The sequence below is a fragment of the Numenius arquata genome, chromosome 4 (genome assembly GCF_964106895.1).
Source record: "Numenius arquata chromosome 4, bNumArq3.hap1.1, whole genome shotgun sequence".
NCBI classification, from domain to species: domain Eukaryota; kingdom Metazoa; phylum Chordata; class Aves; order Charadriiformes; family Scolopacidae; genus Numenius; species Numenius arquata.
The window spans coordinates 5632119-5652534 of NC_133579.1; the positions used below are offsets into that span (position 1 = coordinate 5632119).

General features: G+C 40.5%; 1 protein-coding gene across 6 annotated transcripts in view; it reads left to right on the forward strand.

The window, feature by feature from the left end:
- ARFGEF1 (ARF guanine nucleotide exchange factor 1) overlaps positions 1–20416 on the forward strand; it is a 104538-nt gene that overhangs the window by 20602 nt on the left and 63520 nt on the right. For all 6 annotated transcript variants that reach the window (XM_074146186.1, XM_074146188.1, XM_074146187.1 and 3 more), the window contains exons 2-3: positions 15835–15865; positions 19618–19774. In XM_074146186.1, the coding sequence (XP_074002287.1) occupies positions 15835–15865; positions 19618–19774 (188 nt within the window). The remainder of the gene's footprint in view (positions 1–15834; positions 15866–19617; positions 19775–20416) is intronic.

A 20416-nucleotide genomic window follows, 5' to 3' on the forward strand; every position in this document is an offset into this window, starting at 1 on the left:
CACCACCTCTCTGGGCAGCCTCTTCCAGGGCTCTGCCACCCTCACAGCAAAGAAGTTCCTTCTCGTGTTTAGATGAAACGTCCTATGTTTAATTTTGTGCCTGTTACCTCTTGTCCTGAAAATTAAAAATGTTAATTAAATTTTAAGAGTTAGAGAGCTTACTTCCTGTGAAGCCTCTTATTTCTCACATTGTTCGACTGCAAGTGAATACTGAAGAGATGTTCATGTGTAACTGAAGTTTTTTGGAGCCATATGGAGTCAAGTCATAGAGACGTCTAGATTGAATGGGACCTGTGGAGATCGTCTGCTGAAGTCAGGGTCTCAGATGAGGTTGAGAGCCCTGTCAAGCAGTAGTGTGAGTAATTAGAATCACAGAACATCTCGAGTGGGAGGGGACCCATCAGGATCCTGAAGTCCGACTCCCTGCTCGTTGCAGGACCGCCTAAAACTAACGCATATGACTAAGAACATTGTCCAGGGCTCCTTGAACTCTGATGGACTTGGTGCCATGACCACTTTCCTGGGGAGCCTGTTCCAGGCCCTGACTACCCTCTCTGTGAAGAACCTTCTCCTAATGTCCAAGTTAAAATTCCAGTGAGGAAGACTCTACCACTTCTCTGGGTGTTTAGATATTACCAAAGGTAACAAATAGGCAGCAGCACATCAGGTTGTGCAGAAATTTCTCTTTTTCGGGGATGGAGATGGTGGAAGAATCCAGCAATTACATGGCAGAGGAGTGAGATAATTTCTTCCTGTCAGGTCTTTTTGAGTCGGACTGCTCATGTTTGCTTGCTTTGAACTTAAAGGTCAGACTTAAAGACGGTCGTCAGAGAGAAGCTCGTTGTGTCCTTTCAGATGAGTTACGAATCACGGGATTTTGTTCTGGATATATTTAATTTCAGATATGCTTTTTCAGACAGATGGAAATCATTTGATTGAAAATGCGTTCCCTATTTCGCATGTAATTTTGTGTCTGCAGAATTTGTTTCTGCTTCTGTCATCTTTGTATTTTGGCAGAAATTTACACTTTTTCCAAGCAGAGGAGGAAGGATGTGCTTGAGTTTTCTGATCTTAAAAATGAAGGAAACATACTCTGCTGGGGGTGGTGGTGAGCAAGCCCAGCTTGACTAGAGGAGGCACAATGTGCATTACCAGAAGCTTCCTTTCTTTGTAACAAATGAAGCTACACTTCTTTCTTATCTGACGGAAATATCATACGTAATCAATTCTTCTATTTGCCTGTATTCACAAGTTTCAATTTTAACTTTAAAAAAGAAGAATCTCTGGTGTGTTTGAGTAGCTAGGAGTACTTTTCATAGAGTTTATCGGGGTGTCTGGAACAGTTGGTAGAGGCTGGAAATGCATTAGTATTGTGATTGTAGTTTCAATCATGACCTGTCTTCTGATTCAAACAATTAGTTAAATGCTTTTGGTGTTTCCTATGTTCTGCTGAGTTAAAACTCCCTCTTCGGGTTATAGATTAGATCTGGGGAGTAAAAATCACATTATATATGGAGATGGGGTGTGTGTGTATGCATATATACATATATAAAAAATAAAAATTTTTTGAGATATATAGTCTTAAATTTCTACTTTCTGCTATGAATCTGAAATAGCTATATTATATTCAGTGCTCAAAGGGAAAAATATTAAGACCTACATCCAAGTTTATTTCGTAAAGGTTGCAGCAGCAGAACTGAGGCTGCTTTTGACCTCTGCGTTTCAGAGGGCAGCGTATCAAGCTGCTGTGGCAAATTAAGATCAGTTGATGATTCATCATCTCTAGAACTAAGCAGACGCGTTTCACAATCTCAAACAGCAGAGCTACTGGCTTCCTTGTGGGTTTGAGGACCGTAAAACGCAGCGTGCTCAGAGTGTCTGCAGCCCTGCTCTTACATGCACTGCAGGCTACAGTTCTGCTGAGTGAAGCAAATGTTCACTCAAAGGAACTAGTGAGTATTTGAGAAAACTGATAGAGAAGAGGACTGGCCGTGTTGAGTCTCTCCTTAATGCATCCCATTGAGAATTTCTGTCCATCCTGATTTTTCACTGTTTTCTCTTTGAATACGCTGAGAAACTAATGTGTCCCATCCGTTGGATCAGGTAAACGGGGGGGGGAGGAAAGGGAGAGGCCAGTTATCTTGCACGAACTATTCTAGGGAAACCAGATGAGTTAAATACTATTTCAAACCATTAAGTTCTATCATCCCTTAAGGCTTACCCTCCACTTAAATTTGAAGCTTAACGCAATTGGTAGGTTCCTAACTCTAGTGGAGTTACAGGTACTTCGAGAAATTTCCCATACATAGAGTGCTTTGTAATGTCGGGTTGCAATGACAGAGGGGATGTAGATATAAAGTCTCGCTTCTATAAAGAATTATGCTGATTATAATCCCTATTTTATGGAATTTGTAATTGGTAATCAGTTTCTTTTACTTTGTTATGGGTTACTTAGATGGCTGTTAGGATTCTTGGCAAGAATATTTGAAAAATCAATTATTGAGGCAGAAAAGCTGGGGTGGTTTTTTTGTCTTCAAAGACTTGTGATGCTTTTCTTAGTCCAGCATGTTGGTATTTTCATGAGACAGTTGGTAACAACTTTTTTGTATACTGATCTGTGCAATGTATACTATTGTAAAATCACTTTTTTTCAGTGAATTACAGTTATTCTGATCTGAATAGTTGTAGTATATCCTTTAATCAGACTCTTCTAGGGGGTCTATCTTAATTTGGTTGTTTCTCTGCAGTGTTTTGTCCTTCCGTATTCTTTAGTAAAGAAATAAATCACCTCCCTTGACAGGTTTTCACGTTGAATTTAATTCTGTGATTCCAGTCTGTTACAATTAACACCCCATGTTTCCCCAGCAGGAGCAGTAATCCTGGCTAAAGATTTTGTTTTCTTCCCCATCCTACCCTTAGCCACGTGGTAAAAACAGATGAAGGAACTGATCTGTATTTTTTAAAAAAAATGTTTTAAACTGTAGCTTAAAAGCTTCAACTTTTACTTTCTTAATCCAGTGTCACTTCTCGACTGGTCAGGGCCCTCTGCAGTTTTATAGCAGGCGTGCGTGGACAGTTGTACTGGAATAATATAGATGATGCAGACGGGAGGAAAGGGATGTTAAATATCAAAAAGATTTCTGCCATTTAACACATTGAACAAGTTTTTCTTGCTGAGGAATCTGTCTTTGTTCCGAGTAATAGTTAACTCCTGGGTCTGCATAGGGTATATACGTTGCTTACTTCCTTCAAGCAGCAAAATACCAAAAAAGCAGTAAAAATATATGAGTCAAGTTAGTTTATGCTGTCTTTAAAATCTTGTGCTAATCGTCTCTTTGTTTGGGTAGCGGTTGCTGGGTTTATATGTTGGGGAATATGCATCTGGAATCAGGATTTACACAACTCACAACATCTTTAACATAGGACTTGAGGAAGAAGGGTCAGAAAACACTATACACAGTGTGAATATGAAGAGGAATGTAGAGCTGCAGGCTTCACCCCCTTACCTAGTAAAGAAACATCATTGTCCTTGCAAAATTACTTCTTTAGAAAAAATACCGATGCTGATGAAACACGGTGGGTAAACTTCATAACGGTTTTGTAGCGTGTTTATTCCCTGCATCCACTGCAACGGGCAGTTCTCTTCCAGCTCTTCCTTCCTGAAACATGTGATGCACATGAGATGTGGCAGCTCGTGATCACGCAGCTCAGCAGTGAGTTGAAATGGCTCACTGACCCAATGAAAACTAAATTATCTGGCTATTAAAACTTTGTGCCTTTGTAGCGATTGTGCGACGAGTGTGAAAGTGAGCGTGAAGAGACACGTGGAATAGGAGAAACCACCTTTTTCAGTCATCACCCTCAGTTGGATTGGATTAAAACGTGTTGGAAAAGTGTTCCTCTAAGCAAGATCCTTTCTATAGCCTGGTTAGGTGACTGTATTCGGTGAGCAACCAAGCTGCTTGTCAGCTAATGCATCTTTTCAGCAACTTGTTCCACCGGTTCTGAGCATGAAACCAACATACGGGGATAGTGGGAGGGAGGTATCAAAAAAGGCTGGAAGGAGGTGTTAGAAAGGTATGCTCTGCTTGATTAAAAGAAACGTACGTGTCTGTCCTCTTCTTGTAACTGTGTTTAAAGATGTAAACAAAAATTCTATTTCCGTTTTTTGATTTTGATCTAAGTATAAGAAATTTCTTTTAGGGATGAAGACACGATTTTGGATACTGCTGGGACTTTGCTGTACGTTTACTAAAGGATGGAGACCTGTATAATACTGAGGGGAAGCAGAGGGATTTACTGCTGCAGAGAATGAGCTTTTCAGCTACCAGTTAGAATATAAATGCTACTAATAATGACTACAATTCAGTTACCCTTGGCAATGTGTGACCTATACGTGTGTCACCCCTCCTTCCCAAGTCAGTGAAGCAACTTGACAGTAGTCTCGACTTGGTTTAGCGAGTAGAAAGATTATTACAGAAAATCTAGTTATAAACCCCCATTGGATTGAATAATTCTGAATTAATTTTAAGCAGAATGAGGCCACTAGAGTAGTTTCTTCTTTTGCATGGCTTTGCCAGTGATTCTGTTTGAAAATGTCATACCTAATGAGCTGCAGGAGCAGGTAGTAAGGTTGGCTGAGGTGGGGACAGGTTGTGCGTTCACGTTTCTGAACCCAGAGTTGCACATTCCTAAAGGATATTGTATCATGAGCAGGAGTGGGGAGAAGCTGTAGCTCGGTAGGAATGACTGTCTAAAAAGAAAATTAAGAATAAGTGAGAAGATTGCTTTAGGCATAAAAAGCCCAGTAAGGACCATCAGACATATAGTTACTGACTTTTGAATTGCAGGTAGGGAAATACCTCAATAGTACAAACACACTTAAATATTCTCTACAAGCTTCAAAGGTTGCCAGTCTGTGTTTTTCTGAGCTAATGAGATATGACTTAGTATTTCAGTTGATTAGAGGGTTTCAGGGTTTTGTAGAGCACAAAAGGAGGACCTGAGCAGAGTTTCATTAAGAGTCATCAGACTCAAAATATAACAGCTGTTTGGAACACTTTTTCTTCAATAGTGTGATTAGTCTGTGCTTCTTAGTTATTCCTTCAATACCTGTCAACGTGAATATGCAGCAGCGTCATGCATTGGAATGGAAAGCAAGTGGAAGTGATCAAATATACTCTTTAGAGTTGTTTTGTTTGTCTGTACAGGAATTATTTGCCATTATGTAAATGCTGCATGAAGACCACAGCAGCGTCTTAAATTTGCACCAAGCTTTGCCCTTTTCCATCCATGTGCCGTAGCCATGTGAGCTGTAATCTTGGAGAAGGAGGAAACTTAAGTAGAATGAAAGGTTGATTGACCCCAGCAAATAAGAGAAGTCATAAGAAGAGATGCATAAATAATCTATAGCTGAGGGCGTGTGCTAACGTCTGGGCTCAGGAATTTTGAGGGGAAAGAAGCACACAGTAGGGAAGATGTACACAGGTGCTACTCACGCTTTGAGGCTGTAAGTGCTTGTGTGTTTGTATTTCTTCCAGTCCTTTTTCTCTTTAGTTTAGCTTGCTGGATTAAAACAAAGAACGAAAATTGCACCCAGTGCAAGGCCCAGTGCTGCCATCAGCCTTTCCTTGGATTCCCACAAATAGGATTTTTGGTCCATCTTGCACTCATAGAATCATAGAATGGGAGTTGGAAGGGAGCTTAAAGATCACTGAGTTCCAACCCCCCTGCCCTGGGCAGGATTTGAGGGAAGGGAGATGTCTGTGCATCCTAGAATGTACAATGGAGAAAGCTGTTTATGGGATTTACAGGAAGACACGGTGCTATGATACACATCCCGGGAATTCCATTTAAGGAACAGTTTCAGCTTTCATAGAGAGTGGTTTCTTCTGCAGGCTACCTGAAATACTGATCATTTCGGTACAATCTTCCTGTAATGGATTTGCATAAACTATTACCAGTTTGAGACAAGTTAATCTGATGTGATGATCTGGGGGAATAACAGAATTGTACGAAACTGTTTAATTATTCTATGGTAATTTGAGATCCCAGTGTGACTTTTTATAAAGCTTTCATTTTTTGTCCGTTTGCTATTTACATACACTGATATGGATTAACATTGATGATAGATGTATTAAAAGTTACTGACAGTTAATGACAGTTAAAAAAGAAATGGGAGAGCAAAATACCCTAATCTAAGTTTGCTAATTACTGTTCTCCACACCTCTTCAGCACAAGAAAACAAAACATACTGAAACGGAAAGCTGTTTTTTCTTATACGTACTGGCACGGCAGAAGTTGCCCACAGAGATCATGGAATCATAGAATAGTTGAGTTGGAAGGGACCTTAAAGATCATCCAGTTCCAACCCCCCTGCATGGGCAGGGACACCTCCCACTAGACCAGGTTGCTCAAAGCCCCATCCAGCCTGAGCTTGAACACCTCCAGGGATGGGGCAGCCACAGCTTCTCTGGGCAACCTGTTCCAGGGTCTCACAGGGAAGAATTTCTTTCTGGTATCTAATCTAAGTCTCCTCTCTTTCAGTTCAAACCCATTACCCCTCATCCTATGGCTTCCCTCCCTGATAAAGAGTCCCTCCCCATCTCTCCTGGAGCCCCTTTAGGGACTGGAAGGGGCTCTAAGGTCTCCCTGGAGCCTTCTCTTCTCCAGGCTGAACACCCCCAACTCTCTCAGCCTGTCCTCACAGCAGAGGTGCTCGATCCCCCTGATCATCTTCATGGCCCTCTGCTGGACCCGTTCCAACAGGGTTCCAACATGTCCTTCCTGTGCTGAGGACTCCAGAGTTGGACACAGTGCTCCAGGTGGGGTCTCACCAGAGGGGCAGAATTCCCCCCTTGCCTTACTGGCCACACTGCTTTTGATGCAGCCCAGGATGCGGTTGGGTTTCTGGGCTGCCAGCGTACGTTGCTGGCTCTGAATTATCTCTGGATCATTACTGTCTGAATATGGCAGACCTTGAGTCAAAAATGGCCATTTCTCCAGTTCTAATATTTGGAGGTTACTTTAGGTTTTTTTCTGAAGTCTGTTTTGACTTCTGAGTGTTAATACTTCCCTTTAGCTGAATAGGCAAGAGACTTCTTATTTTTAACACTGCTTCAGCTAACAAATAGCAGATACCAAGAAAAGAAGCAAGATTTGAATATTTATTTAGAGAGATATTCTAATAACCCCTTTTGGGGGAAAACAACTTCAGCATGATCTGCCTGGAATTTTATCCCTTTGAGGGAGAGATTTTTTTGGGGACATTTTTTATTCCCATCACGTTTATATGGCTTTCCTATTGTGAGTTCAAACTTGGTAATTTTTTTTTAATTAAACTATAGCTATACGTGTAATAATCTCATACATAGTTGGGAATATAGTTAATTAAAATTCACTTGAAATAGATATTGAATTTCTAGTTTTTCATTACTTACAGCCCAGCTGACTTTTATCTTACAGTTTTAAATTGGCAAGCACCTTTAGACTGGTAGGTCTTAGAGGGTTTCCGTATACCTTGACATGGAGAAGGGCAGTTTCGGTATTGTTAATGATGAAAAATTTGGGGTTTTTTAATCTCTCGGTTGCCACCATGTTTTGTATGATATTGGAGACAGTCACTTGAATGCTTTGAGGGAAGGAAGCAAGCCAAGTTAATTCAAGTAAAGCCTTTAATGTTCTAATAGGATTTCACTTTTATTTTTAATATAGATATCAATATAATTCAAATTCTTCTTCGCTGCGTGTTCCTTGGATCTCATCCAGCTGCTTTGGCTTGAAAGAATTGAATTCAAATAGCTTCCTTCTCGCAGTAGTCTTCTAAGGTGTAAGTGATGTGAGCTCCAAAGATTGACTTCTTTCCTTGGAGAGTATTGTATTGCAGCCTGTGCTGCTTTGGCTGGTCCTACCTTCAGATTACCCAGGATGGCTACTACGATTCTTTAAAATGCCACAAATTGCTTACTATCTTGAATTCATTATATATTAAATAGCCTTTTTTTTTTTGGTTGTAATATGGTTATGATTTTTAATCATCTGCGTACATTTTTGGCATTAAGAAGAGTTGGAAAATCCAGTAATTTTTTTTCAGTACTAAGTGGAAGAGTAGCTGCTTCTGCCTCTCCCCCAGTGAGCAGAGGAGCAGACATACACATTTTGGGTGTAATTTTTATGAGGTTATTTATTATTTTTTTTTTACAGTGAAATTGCAGGGTATTTTCTGTTCCAATCGATTTACTTTGTATTATGGGAATAATATGCTCTTGTTTTTGAATATAATTCTGGTGCAAGAATGGAAAAATATAATGTGAGATATATATTAAATGCTTTTAAGCATGTGGGTTTTTCCTAGCATCATACTTTGTAATGAAATTATAGAGTATTTTTTCCATATTATGGTAGTTTGTCCTTTTCCCAGGAGCAAGTTCCGTAAGAATGCTTTTCCCTGTAATCTAATGTACAACTTGATGTTGAGCTGATACCGTAGAATTTAGCTCTGTGCACCATTCCTGCAGGTAACCGTCTAGTTATCCCTTACTTGATGAGAACGTTATCCTTGACTTCTGCCGAAGTATATCCCTAGAATAATTATACTTTACATGATATTACGGCGTATTTAGGTAAGCAGAAGGAAGTACTACCTAAAGGTAATTACCTAGAGGAGAGGGTCCATTTCAGATGTCCCTACATCTGATGTTGGCACAGGAACCAAGGGCATAATCCAGTCATAAACAAATTTCAGATGAGAATTAAGAGACACCCATCAGTGTAATTAAGGTTTAAATCATCCTTTGAATCAGATTAGCGGGGCAAACAGTGGATCAGTTCTTAGTTGGAGTTTGACCACTTAAGACAGCGTTGCCCACAGCACCTGCTTGACCCATGTTGACCTTGCTGATTAGGCGTTGCCTTCTGTCATTACAGAGAGATTTGTTAATTTTACAGTTGCAAATGAGATTAGCTGGTTACAAGGTGTTAAAGGGAGAAAAAGAAAACTAGAAACTCATTTGGATTTTTTCATCATGGAAACTATGAGCAGTTTGGAGAGGGTAAGGAAAAGCATTCAAATGACCTGCTGACATAGTGAATTGAAGTTGGAGAGGTGAGAATGGAATTAGGGGTGCCTGTGGTGGTTGTTCATCTCCAGCCGGTGGCTAAGCCCCGCTCAGTGGCTGGTATCGGGGAAAGAACTGGAAGGGTAAAAGTGCAAAAACTTTGGGTTGAGATACAGCCTAATAAGAAAAAAAAAAAAGGGGGGGGGGGCAAGAAGAAAGAAAAAACAAACCCAAGAAACACAAGTGATGCAAAAAAAAAAGGCGATAGCTCATCGCCAGGCAACCGATGCCCAGCCAGTCCCCAGGCAATGGCAGGTAGACACCCCTCTTCCCTCCCAGGTTTTTATTGCTGAGTACGACGTCATATGGTATGGAATATGCCTTTGGTCACTTGGGGTCACCGTCTTGGCTGTGTCCCTTCCCAGCTCCTTGTGCCCACCAGTGGTGTGAGGAGCAGGAAAGACACCGTGTGAGCACTGTTCAGCGATAACTAAAATATTTCAGTGTTACCAGCACTGTTCTTGTCACCAATCATCTAACACACAGCGCCATCCAAGCCTCTATGAAGAAGGTTAACTCTCTCCCAGCCGAAACCAGTATACCTGTGTTACAAAGGTCTTAGACCTTTTCAGAGATTTCTTTGGAATGATGATGGTGTGTACAAGTGTAGATGAAATGGAATATTAAGTTGAAACTAACATACGTGACTCATTTTACCTGCTTTGAGAAACTGTTGATGCAAACCATTGTGAAATTGCAAAATAATGTCTCTCTTTGATCAGCTCTATCTTCTGTGTGCAAAAGCCACCTCTATTTCCATTAATTCTGTGATAGAGCTCTAGAAAGAGATCTTCTTACAGATCTGTGTGTCAGAGTGAGAGTTCAGAGTGGATTTCTTTTGCTACTTAGACTCATAGAATGGTTAGAGTGGGAAGGGACCTTAAAGATCATTCAGTTCCAACCCCCCTGCCATGGGCAGGGACACCTCCCACCAGACCAGGTTGCTCAAAGCCCCATCCAGCCTGGCCTTGAACCCCTCCAGGGATGGGGCAGCCACAGCTTCTCTGGGCAACCTGTTCCAGTGTCTCACCACCCTCACAGCAAAGAATTTCCTCCTAATATCTAATCTAAATCTCCCCTCTTCCAATTTAAAACCATTACCCCTTGTCCTGTCACTACACTTCCTGACAAAGAGTCTCTCTCCGGCTCTTCTGTAGGCTCCCTTCAGATATTGGAAGGCTGCTGAGGTCTCCCTGGAGCCTTCTCTTCTCCAGGCTGAACAGCCCCAGCTCTCTCAGCCTGTCTTCATAGGGGAGGTGCTCCATCCCTCTGATCATCTTCGTGGCCCTCCGCTGGACCCGTTCCAACAGGTCCCTGTCCTTCCTGTGTTGAGGACTCCAAAGCTGGACACAGTATTCCAGGTGGGGTCTCATGAGCGCAGAGTAGAGGGGTACTAGGGGTAGAATCACCTCCCGTGATCTGCTGGCCACACTTCTCTTGATGCAACTTCTCACTTCTGCTGTGCTTACTTCATTTACGATTACTAAATATACTCCAATTAATTCTACTTTAGGACACATCGTCCTTTCAGCGCCATAGAATTATCTGAGCCATTTTCCACAGTTATTCTGTGTTTACATCTCAGATCCTGCAGAGAGAGACTCTGGAAGCTTCTCTACAGTCTCCTTGCCCTTTTCCGGTGTCTTGTATCTTCCCTTACTCTTCCTTTAATGGTGATGCTGAGATGTTAAGCTTTTCCAGCTCTTGGAACCTCTCCTTTGTGGTTTTGGGGGTGTGTTTTGGAGAGGGGGAGAGCAAACTAAGGAAGCGCCCTATGTTTTCAAGTCTGGTTTCATCTTCCTTTTCTAGCTGATCTTTAGTTTTGCACAGATTACTTCTTCCCATCAAAAAGAATGTATCGGCCTGTGTTTTGGTTCATCTGTCTCTAACGGGTTATTTATGTAGCATAAGAATTTTTTGGTACCTTTGTTGTAAGGTCAAGGTGTTATAGAAAGCCAATGGCATCCTGGGACACATCAGGAAGAGTGTGGCCAGCAGTTCAAGGGAGGTCATCCTCCCCCTCTACTCTGCCCTGGTGAGGCCCCATCTGGAGCACTGTGTCCAGTTCTGGGCTCCCCAGTTCAAGAAGGACAGGGAACTGCTGGAGAGGGGACAGCAGAGGACCACAAAGATGATGAGAGGCCTGGAACATCTCTCCTCCAAGAAAAGGCTGAGGGACTTGGGGTATTTTTTAGTCTGGAGAAGGGAAGGCTGAGGGGGATCTGATCAACGCCTGTAAATACTTAAAGGGTGGGTGTCAGGAGGATGGGGCCAGTCTTTTTCCAGTGGTGCCCAGGGACAGGACAAGAGGTAACGGGCACAAACTTGAATACAGGAAGTTCCATCTCAACATGAGGAGGAACTTCTTTGCTGTGAGGGTGGCAGAGCCCTGGAAGAGGCTGCCCAGAGAGGTGGTGGAGTCTCCGTCTCTGGAGACATTCCAAACCCGCCGGGACACGTTCCTGTGGGACCTGCCCTGGGTGACCGTGCTCTGGCAGGGGGTTGGACTGGATGATCTCCAGAGGTCCCTTCCAACCCCAGATCATTCTGTGATTCTGTAATCTCGTTTTCTGCTGGTAATGCTTCTTGAATTTAGTGTGCTTCTTAGTGGATGTGGTTGTTACATGCCCATGAAATTGTGCTGTGATGAAGTTGTGTTTTGGTGTGGGGAACAGAGGGAGCAATCGGATGGTGAAGGAAATCGGGGTTTTTTCTGTTCTCAAAGATAAAAGTAAAACTTAAGTCTTCCTCGCTCATAGTAATGTTATCACACCATGTGCTTACCTGCCATCTAAAGTATTTTAGTCTTCTAAAATAATCCATATTGGCCACTGTAAGAAACTTCCTTTTTGTTTAACAAAGGTTATAAAATTGGTAGTTTCACAGTAATAGAGCGATGCAGCGCTGCTCGAAATGGTAGTAACATTTGATTAGATTGACACTTACACAAGCTCTTTCCTTGTAATTGTACTATACTCCCTGCACTTACTAAAATTGCCATTTTCTGATGTGAATTGTTGTGACCTATTCTGAAGACAATCTCTTGTAGTATTTTAAGGAAGAATAGTGGTAATTTGTTAGAAGATCAGCAGTGCAGTGAGGCCTCTAAGCAGCTCTGGATTTTATTATTTTGGTAATCTTTGCAAGTACTGGTACAGTTTACAAAGGAGAGAATAAATTCAGAGATAATCTGATGTAGTATCAAGATGACAGCTAGCTAGGTTTGATACGGTATTTTAGTTCAGGAATAAAATCATGGAATGGTTTGGGTTGGAAGGGACCTTAAAGATCATCCAGTTCCAACCCCCTGCCATGGGCAGGGACACCTCCCACCAGACCAGGTTGCTCCAAGCCCCATCCAGCCTGGCCTTGAACCCCTCCAGGGATGGGGCAGCCACAGCTTCTCTGGGCAACCTGTTCCAGTGTCTCACCACCCTCACAGGAAAGAATTTCTTCCTGAGATCTAATCTAAATCTCCCCTCTTTCAGTTTAAAACCCTTCTCCCTCATCCTATGGCTCCACTCCCTGAGCGAAGCGGAACCGCTGTGTCTGATCTTTCTTTTCCTGAATGTTATTTCATGTTTGTCTGTTTGCCAGGGACTTTGTTCATGCAATGCTTTCAACTCCAGAAATTTGTTTAAGCACACAGTTTAACCACTGGTTTGGAACCTGTGAAGTTAACTGGGGTGTCCGAACACTCACAAGCTGTCCCATCTGCTTTAAGGAGCGCCGGAGGAATATTGGTGTTTGGGACACGTGCTTTCTTTTACTGGAAAAATACTGTTGTGAGAGAGGGAGAGGGTGGGGAGCTGAGAACTGCTTTACTTGTACTTCCTTAAGCGATTTTCAAACTTCCTCAATGCTCACAACTGTTTCTATTCGAAACAAGGAACAAGTTCCACTCTAAGGTGCACCTTCCTTAGGGGGGGGTATAGTTACCCTCAGGGCGTCAGTGTTCCCGTGGCCTGGTGCAGGCTGAGAACGGCAACCAGAATTGGATGTGAAGCGGAGCCTTCGCATTCGTGTTGTTTAATTTATAGCAATAGTCTGAAATAATTCTTTTTCTAGATTTGTTTGTTGTGTTTTTTTTTTTTTCCCCTAGCCAAAGTGTAGAATAACTTGTAAATGCACAAATCTTGTGTTGTCACTAGAATAGTTGACTCCTGTACCTACATGATCTTAAGCAAAACCGTTAAATCATAGAATGGACTCATAGAATGGTTTGGGTTGGAAGGGACCTTCAAGATCATTGAGTTCCAACCCCCTGCCATGGGCAGGGACACCTCCCACCAGACCAGGTTGCTCAAAGCCCCATCCAGCCTGGCCTTGAACCCCTCCAGGGATGGGGCAGCCACAGCTTCTCTGGGCAACCTGTTCCAGTGTCTCACCACCCTCACAGGAAAGAATTTCTTCCTAAAATCTAATCTAAATCTCCCCTCTTTCAATTTAAAGCCGTTACCCCTCATCCTATGGCTCCACTCCCTGATAAAGAATCCCTCCCCAATAAATAAACTGTTGTGATTTTTTCAGGTTATTAAAATCTGATTAAATATTAAGTTGAAATGTGTATTTTAACAGGTTGACCAATTCTTGTATATTGAATTGAAATAACATCCTTCTTCATATTAAATATCATGAAATGGGTTATAATCTTGAGTTATAATTTAAATATAAAACAGTAGAAACATTCGTTAGCATTACTTAAATTCACATTTTCTAACTAAGTGGTTTCTAAATGTGTGTTAATCATTTTAAACAAGAACTTTATTTAAAAAGAAGTATTTAAAGGAGTTTTAGTCACTCAAAGTAATTGGAATTCAGTAAGACACGATTTCTACTTCTGTGTTGGATGTCTGTCCCCCACCTTTCAATGACACTGCTCTAACACCTTGTGTCGTTTTACAGGCAAAATTTAATATTTCACGGCCCTTATTAATGGGATTGCTAACTGAGCGGAGCACTAGGATTCCGTTAGTTTCTGTGGTCTGCTGTGTTTCATTCTGTGCTCAAAATAGTTGGGTATCGGGTCATGAATCTGCTCAGTTTTGTCGCTTTAGTTGGGATCTTGGAACTCGGAAGCCGTTCTGCAGGTGCATCTCTTGGCTGGTGATGTTGGTGGTTGGACAGACTTCAGAGCATCTGAGGGAGGAGAGTTCCTGGGTGGGAACGCTCAGGTAGGAGGGTAAATAATGAAAAGTATGAAGGTGCTGGAAGGGAAGAAGAGTTTCTTCTCCTTCCTCTCAGCCAGGCATTTGTTTTCAAGCCGAGCGAGTAAATGCATCAAGCATCACACCCTGGTGGGAAGGCATACTTTCCTGAAACATTGCTGATTATTAGACTTACTTTTTTTGTTGTTATTGTTACTTACTGGGGAATATTGAATATCTGGAATATGGAATTATTTTCATGTTTTGACTAGTCCTGGGTAACCTGTAGTTGAACCGCTTCCAGACTAGCTGTGTCTCAGATATACCGTGGACCTGCTCACCTCTGGGTTTTGCTGGGGCTAAACAGGAGCATCAGCCGTATCAGAATCAAGACTTAGACTTTAGGTTAACGTGGACTCCTTGTGTACACTCTTCTTCATGCTGAGCAAGTCTATTAGTAGACATATTTGACGCTAGTGATCTGCGATAAAATATCAGACTTGGGATTCTGTGTTAAATGAGTGAATCAGTGTGATTGTGTGAAATGGGAAATGAGGGACAGGACGCAGATGTGTGATTTTGCTGCACGGGAGCTTAGTTAGAAATATTAAATTCTTTTTGTTTTTTTTTTGTCAGAATCCGTGCCACTAGTTTAAGGCTTATACACAAAAATCAAAGTAAAGTGTTGGTTTTAGTTGATTGTGGTTTCGCATGTTTGAGCAGGACTTGATGCTACAATTGATTTCCTGAGATGATTTCTTAAAACATATATATATATTCATATTTGATCCTGTACGTTTTATTTCAAGAATGTGTTCCTACAACATTGGAAATATTAATCTTCATGGAATTGTGCTAAATAACTAGAAAATAGAGGAAAAAGTACACTTGGAATTGAAGAGGTTTCCTAAAATTAGTGTCAGTAATTGAAAATTATTTTAAAATGTATTGTAAAGAAATTACGTAGAATATCTTGTCAACAGCATTGAACTATTAGTCCTTCTGTTTTAATATATTTTACAATAGTATGAAATAGAGGTGCTACAGACTTTTTTTTTCTTCCTGTCCAGTCATTACTGTGGAGTCTAACAATGTTTAAAACAAAAGATAATTAGTCGTCAAGGTTTCATGTAAGAATCAGCATGGTGGTTTCCTTATTGTTTTTTCTGTATAATCCACGTTTAACAAGCAGTATATCCTTTATTGATAAATAATTTTAATAATATTTGCGTTTTCCTCGTTATTTCTATATACATGAGCTGTGAAAAGACCTTGCCAGTGTCTTGGCAGAAACATTCTATGTGGTGTTAAGCTGGCACGACTGGATACAAGTTTAAGTATTAAGTTTTGAATATAGATTTGTAAAGTAATTTTGATACAGTTTGCAACCAATGCAGGTGAAGAGAAGTTCATCTGAAACTGCTTATAAACATGTATTTTCCGTTTTAGGCTTATCCTGGTTCCAGATGTTTGCCTAAATAGTTTTGTTTTCCGATCATTTTCAGTTATTTAATTTTATATTTGTGGTTATCATACTATTTCCATAACTATGCCTTTGTTTCTTTTTACAGAGGAAATAAAGGCTGAAACAGAAAAGCAAAGGTATGTGATAGTTCATCGTATTGGGTGAAAGCGCTTTTAACTTCTGGAAATGTGCTTTTTCTGCATTGGGAGTCTGGGCTCGCTCTGAAAAGCATGTTTGATGTATTTTGTAAGGTTGGTGGTATCTGTGAACGTGTTGGAAGGTGCTGGTTCTGTGACTGGCTGTTCTGGTGCAGGGCATGGGGTCTGGGAGCAGAGGAAGAAGAAAGCTCAGAGGAAGGTGGTCGATATTGTTTGGTGAGGGGAGGGTGGGAATGGGGATCAAGATCAAGGAGATTGGGGTGAGAAAGTGGGAATGGGTGGAAAAAACTAGTGTCATTTGGAAAGACAGTGTCTGGAAGGACCTTGTTAGGGAAAAGGTGGAGATTTCTGGAGGCACTTCCACTACAAGTGAAGGTAGAAGCCAAAATTGGCATTCAGCACTCTCTTGCTATCAACAAGTAAATTTTTAAGTATCGGTAAACTGTGGAATCCTTTATTAGTAGTTAATTACATGTTCCACAGGATCTTCTTCCTCATTGAGTGTACGTTGCTAACCATGAGTCAGGGCTGTGTGGGACAGACTGTTTATACCACTGGTTGAAAGAATGAGATGGGTGGGTGAAGCTGATGATGAAAGTGTTCTTATGGCTTAACCAGATGAGGGCTGCCCGGGGCCCTGCGTTCTGCCCTCTAACTGAATTTCTGGTTTAGGCAAATCGTTTAAACCCCAGTGGTCAAAATTGGCTGCTAATGATTTCTGCTTCGTCTCCTGGGTATTTGAGCTGCAATCTACAGGTTTTGGTTTGGAAAATGTAAGCAGTTCTAGCTGGAAAGGAAGCCAGTGGACACCTTGTTTCAGAAGATAAAGGATAATTTAATATCCAATAACGCTGAAAAATTTTGTCTCGCAGCTTAGCAAAATCGGGCACGTAAAAATTAGTGGATGCACCCAACTGAGTCACTGTGCTTCAGTTTCCACCAGCAAAATAAAGGCAATATATCATCAGCTCATAATAAGGTTGTAAAAATAAATTTCATATTTGTGTGGTGTTAGAAGATGTTGCACCAAGCACCACGAGACAGTCTCAGACAGAAAGTAATAATGTGGTTTTATAACAGGTTTTACCTAAAGCAGTGTAGATAAAGCAAAACTCCACATTGTCAAGCATCATGAGGAAAAAAATGCTTCCTGTTAAATATTCAGCGAGGGATATTTGTTCTGGGCACTCAATAAAGAAAGGTAATATCCAATCCTGTAGTTAAATACCATGCTAAAACTAATGAGAATGCTGAATTATAATGATTTATACAAGCATGGTTCAGCCATTTCTAAACTCCAGGTGCTTAAATTCTGTCCTGTTAATAACTGAAGTTGTGATTTTTGGGGGTATGATGTGTATGTCTTAACCTGCCTATGTACATTTTTTTAAATAGATTTTGGTTTATTTTCTTCACTGCTGTCTTTATTTTGACAGCAGCCTTTTGCTGCTATGAAGGTGTTGCTGGACTCGGGAACTGTGAATGGATTTACCCCATTCTTACTGTAGAGTCAAATTTTTTAGGTGCAGTAGAAAATACTGTTTTTCTAGGCCTTAGAATAGAGAAACCTTTTAGTTTATCAAATTATTTTCAGCTGCTTCTTTCTGGAACCGAGACTTAAATATCCTGACAAGGGACTTCTAATGATAATTCTTTAATTTTTTCGAGTCCCTGTTCAAGGACACTGATGTCACGGTTAACCTGGAATGCATTGAAAAATAGATCGTTCCCACCTCCCAGAAATTTTACACGGGAAACTGCATCTTTTGTTTTGCTGTTTGTTTTTTAAACAGAACTGGTGTTTGGTAGTGGGGCAGAGGGGAATGGAACAGAAAAGGACAGGCTGATTTACGTAACCGTTACACAGCAAATGCTGCCAAAATCATTTTAAGAATTCATTGTTTGATACATACCTTAGTCTGTTTCTGTGGCTGATGCATAAATATCAGCATATTTCATAATTCTTGTGCTTGGTAGATCCCTTGGTAGATAATTTCCATTAGGCAAAGTTTCTGATTTCACAGTCTGCTGGAAAAAAATCAGCTGAATTAATTTCTTTGCTGACATTAAGAGGAAAAGACCTTTTGGGTTTCTCTTCTCCCCTCTCCCTGCTGTCCTCTCCTCCTCACCATCAGCAAGGTGATGAGCTTATTGAGTTATCTTTCCAGAGACAAATGGAACATCCTCTTCCATATTTATTGTTTTGGGCATTTTTCAATAGCTTTCAATTAAAAGAAGCTTCAGGCTTTTGCAGTTGCTGACTGTGGCCTGGGTTCTTCCGTTTTGGAATCTTACCATGGCCTGCTCCTTGTTTCTGAAAAATTCTGGGTTTATTTCCAGAGTGCCTTTTTAACCTAATTTTAATGGTTTCAATAGACATAATCACTAGATGAAGAACAGTCTTGTCATAAGAGATGAGCAAGAGATGCCGCCCTTCCATTCCTCAGAGAAAAGCTTTTATAGGAATTTCAGAGAGGTTTAAAAACATAGAAGAATCATGTCCTTCCTCTGCAACTTACCTGATTTGGGTTTTGTCCAAAAGAACTCTGTTTCCAACAAAACAATATTGGGCAATAAAGTTACGCATCCAACAGAAAAACAAACCTGTGCTCTTCTTTAGGGAAAAAAAAAAAAAATATGTAGGGATAAATCCTAAAACCTTCAAAAGAAAAGTTATTTAGTGGAAAGTAGAGTCTTAACACTAATTATTCACTACTACGACTTAGAATTTAGGTGCCCTTTGAAAGCAGCCTGAACAAGGAAGGCTCTTTGAATGTGGTACAAAGAAATTTGTAATCTTTCACTACAGAATATGAAGTTATGGTCTTTTTTTTAAAAAAAATACCACTTATCAAGTCTTAATTCAGTGTAGTTTAGCTTTTACGTAGAGATACGTCCGTGTGCACAAAAAAGGTCAGGAATGCTTTATATAAAGGTGATGAGCTATTCTGTGAAATGAAAAAACCCAACGTCTTGCTTTGAGTCAAAGGCAAACTGCATTGATGCACACAAATTACTCAAAAATTACCCATTCTTAATTGTCCTTTTTAGCTAAGTATTAATGAGCATGACCCTTCTAAAGGTGCTGTAAGCAATAAGACTTCACCAGCTAATAATTTTCTCAAATTTTGTACAGTTAGTCATTTTAGATACATTGCCCAAATGAGATACATTGGTAACCACTGAACTCTTAAATTCTGTGGTGTCATCTGAAGCACAGATAGAGCAAAGTTTGGGTTGGGTTTTTTTTTGTTAGTATTTTTTTATTTGGGTTTTTTTTTTTTTCTCCAAGTATGTCCAGGATTGAAGTTCAGATAGGATTTAATCTCAAAAATCGATGTATTTTCTCTAAAGAACTGAACCAAATTCGTATAATAATACAGTAGTTGAGAAGTTCTTAACTTTCAGGGTCATTACAATTTTTGGCAAGTTGTGTTTTTGTCTTTTCCTAGTTTCAGAGGAAGCAAGTCTTTATGCCATCAAACTGTCAGGGACCACTGAGTATCTGCTTAGTGTGCAAATGGGTCAATTTGCCTGATCCATAAAGGAGACAGATGAAGTATAAAAGCTGTTAAGAATATTTATATGACCATATTACTATTGTGCTCGTTTTGTGTTTATCATTCCTAATGTTAATTTTCTTGCTATTTTGTTCCATTCATAAATATTGTGGTGGTGAGAACTGTTTGTGGGATCGCTTCCAGCGCTCTAATTCCGATCGTTCTGTTTAGTCCCCCTCATGGAGAAGCCAAGCCTGGTTCAAGCACTCTGCCACCGGTGAAATCAAAGACAAGCTTCATCGAAGCCGACAAATACTTCCTACCCTTTGAGCTGGCGTGTCAGTCCAAGTGTCCCCGGATTGTCAGCACTTCTCTAGATTGTTTACAGGTCTGTACGAAGATCAGCTTGAACTGTCAGCTATAAAATTCTCTTGGTTCAGAGAGAAAGTACAGTTGTATGTAAGAATAACGTCATTGGTTTTCTATTATTTTACTTTATTGCACGCACAACCAGGTGAATGTATGTCTTGTTTATTACATAGTGCATATATATGTATTTCTGTATCTATATATATTGCCACAGTTATATGTTTGGATCAGGTTCATTATGTTAGGGTACAACTACCTATTTTATGTGTATATCTATGTGTTGAACTAACACAGCAGGTATAGCATTATGAAATGCATTTTATGCTATTTATAACTGCAGTAAGATATTTTCAATTTGAGATGTGTAGTCTCCCAAAACTCATAGGGTGCCGTAATGTTTTCAAAAACTCTACAGCATGAAATGTAGCCATTCGCTTCTCCTGGGTAGCCCAACAGTGAACTCAATTAAAATATATTTACATTGACAGGCCCCTGCACGCCTGGTGTGCTGTCGCACTGTGATGCCTCTCTACTCCTTGTAATTTTTTAAGATTTACAAGGACTCTCAGGCCTGAAGTGTTCGGAAGAGGATTTTATTAATTTTGTAATAAATTCCATTTCAAGGTATTGAAGACCTAGAGAGAGAGAGGGATAACAGCAC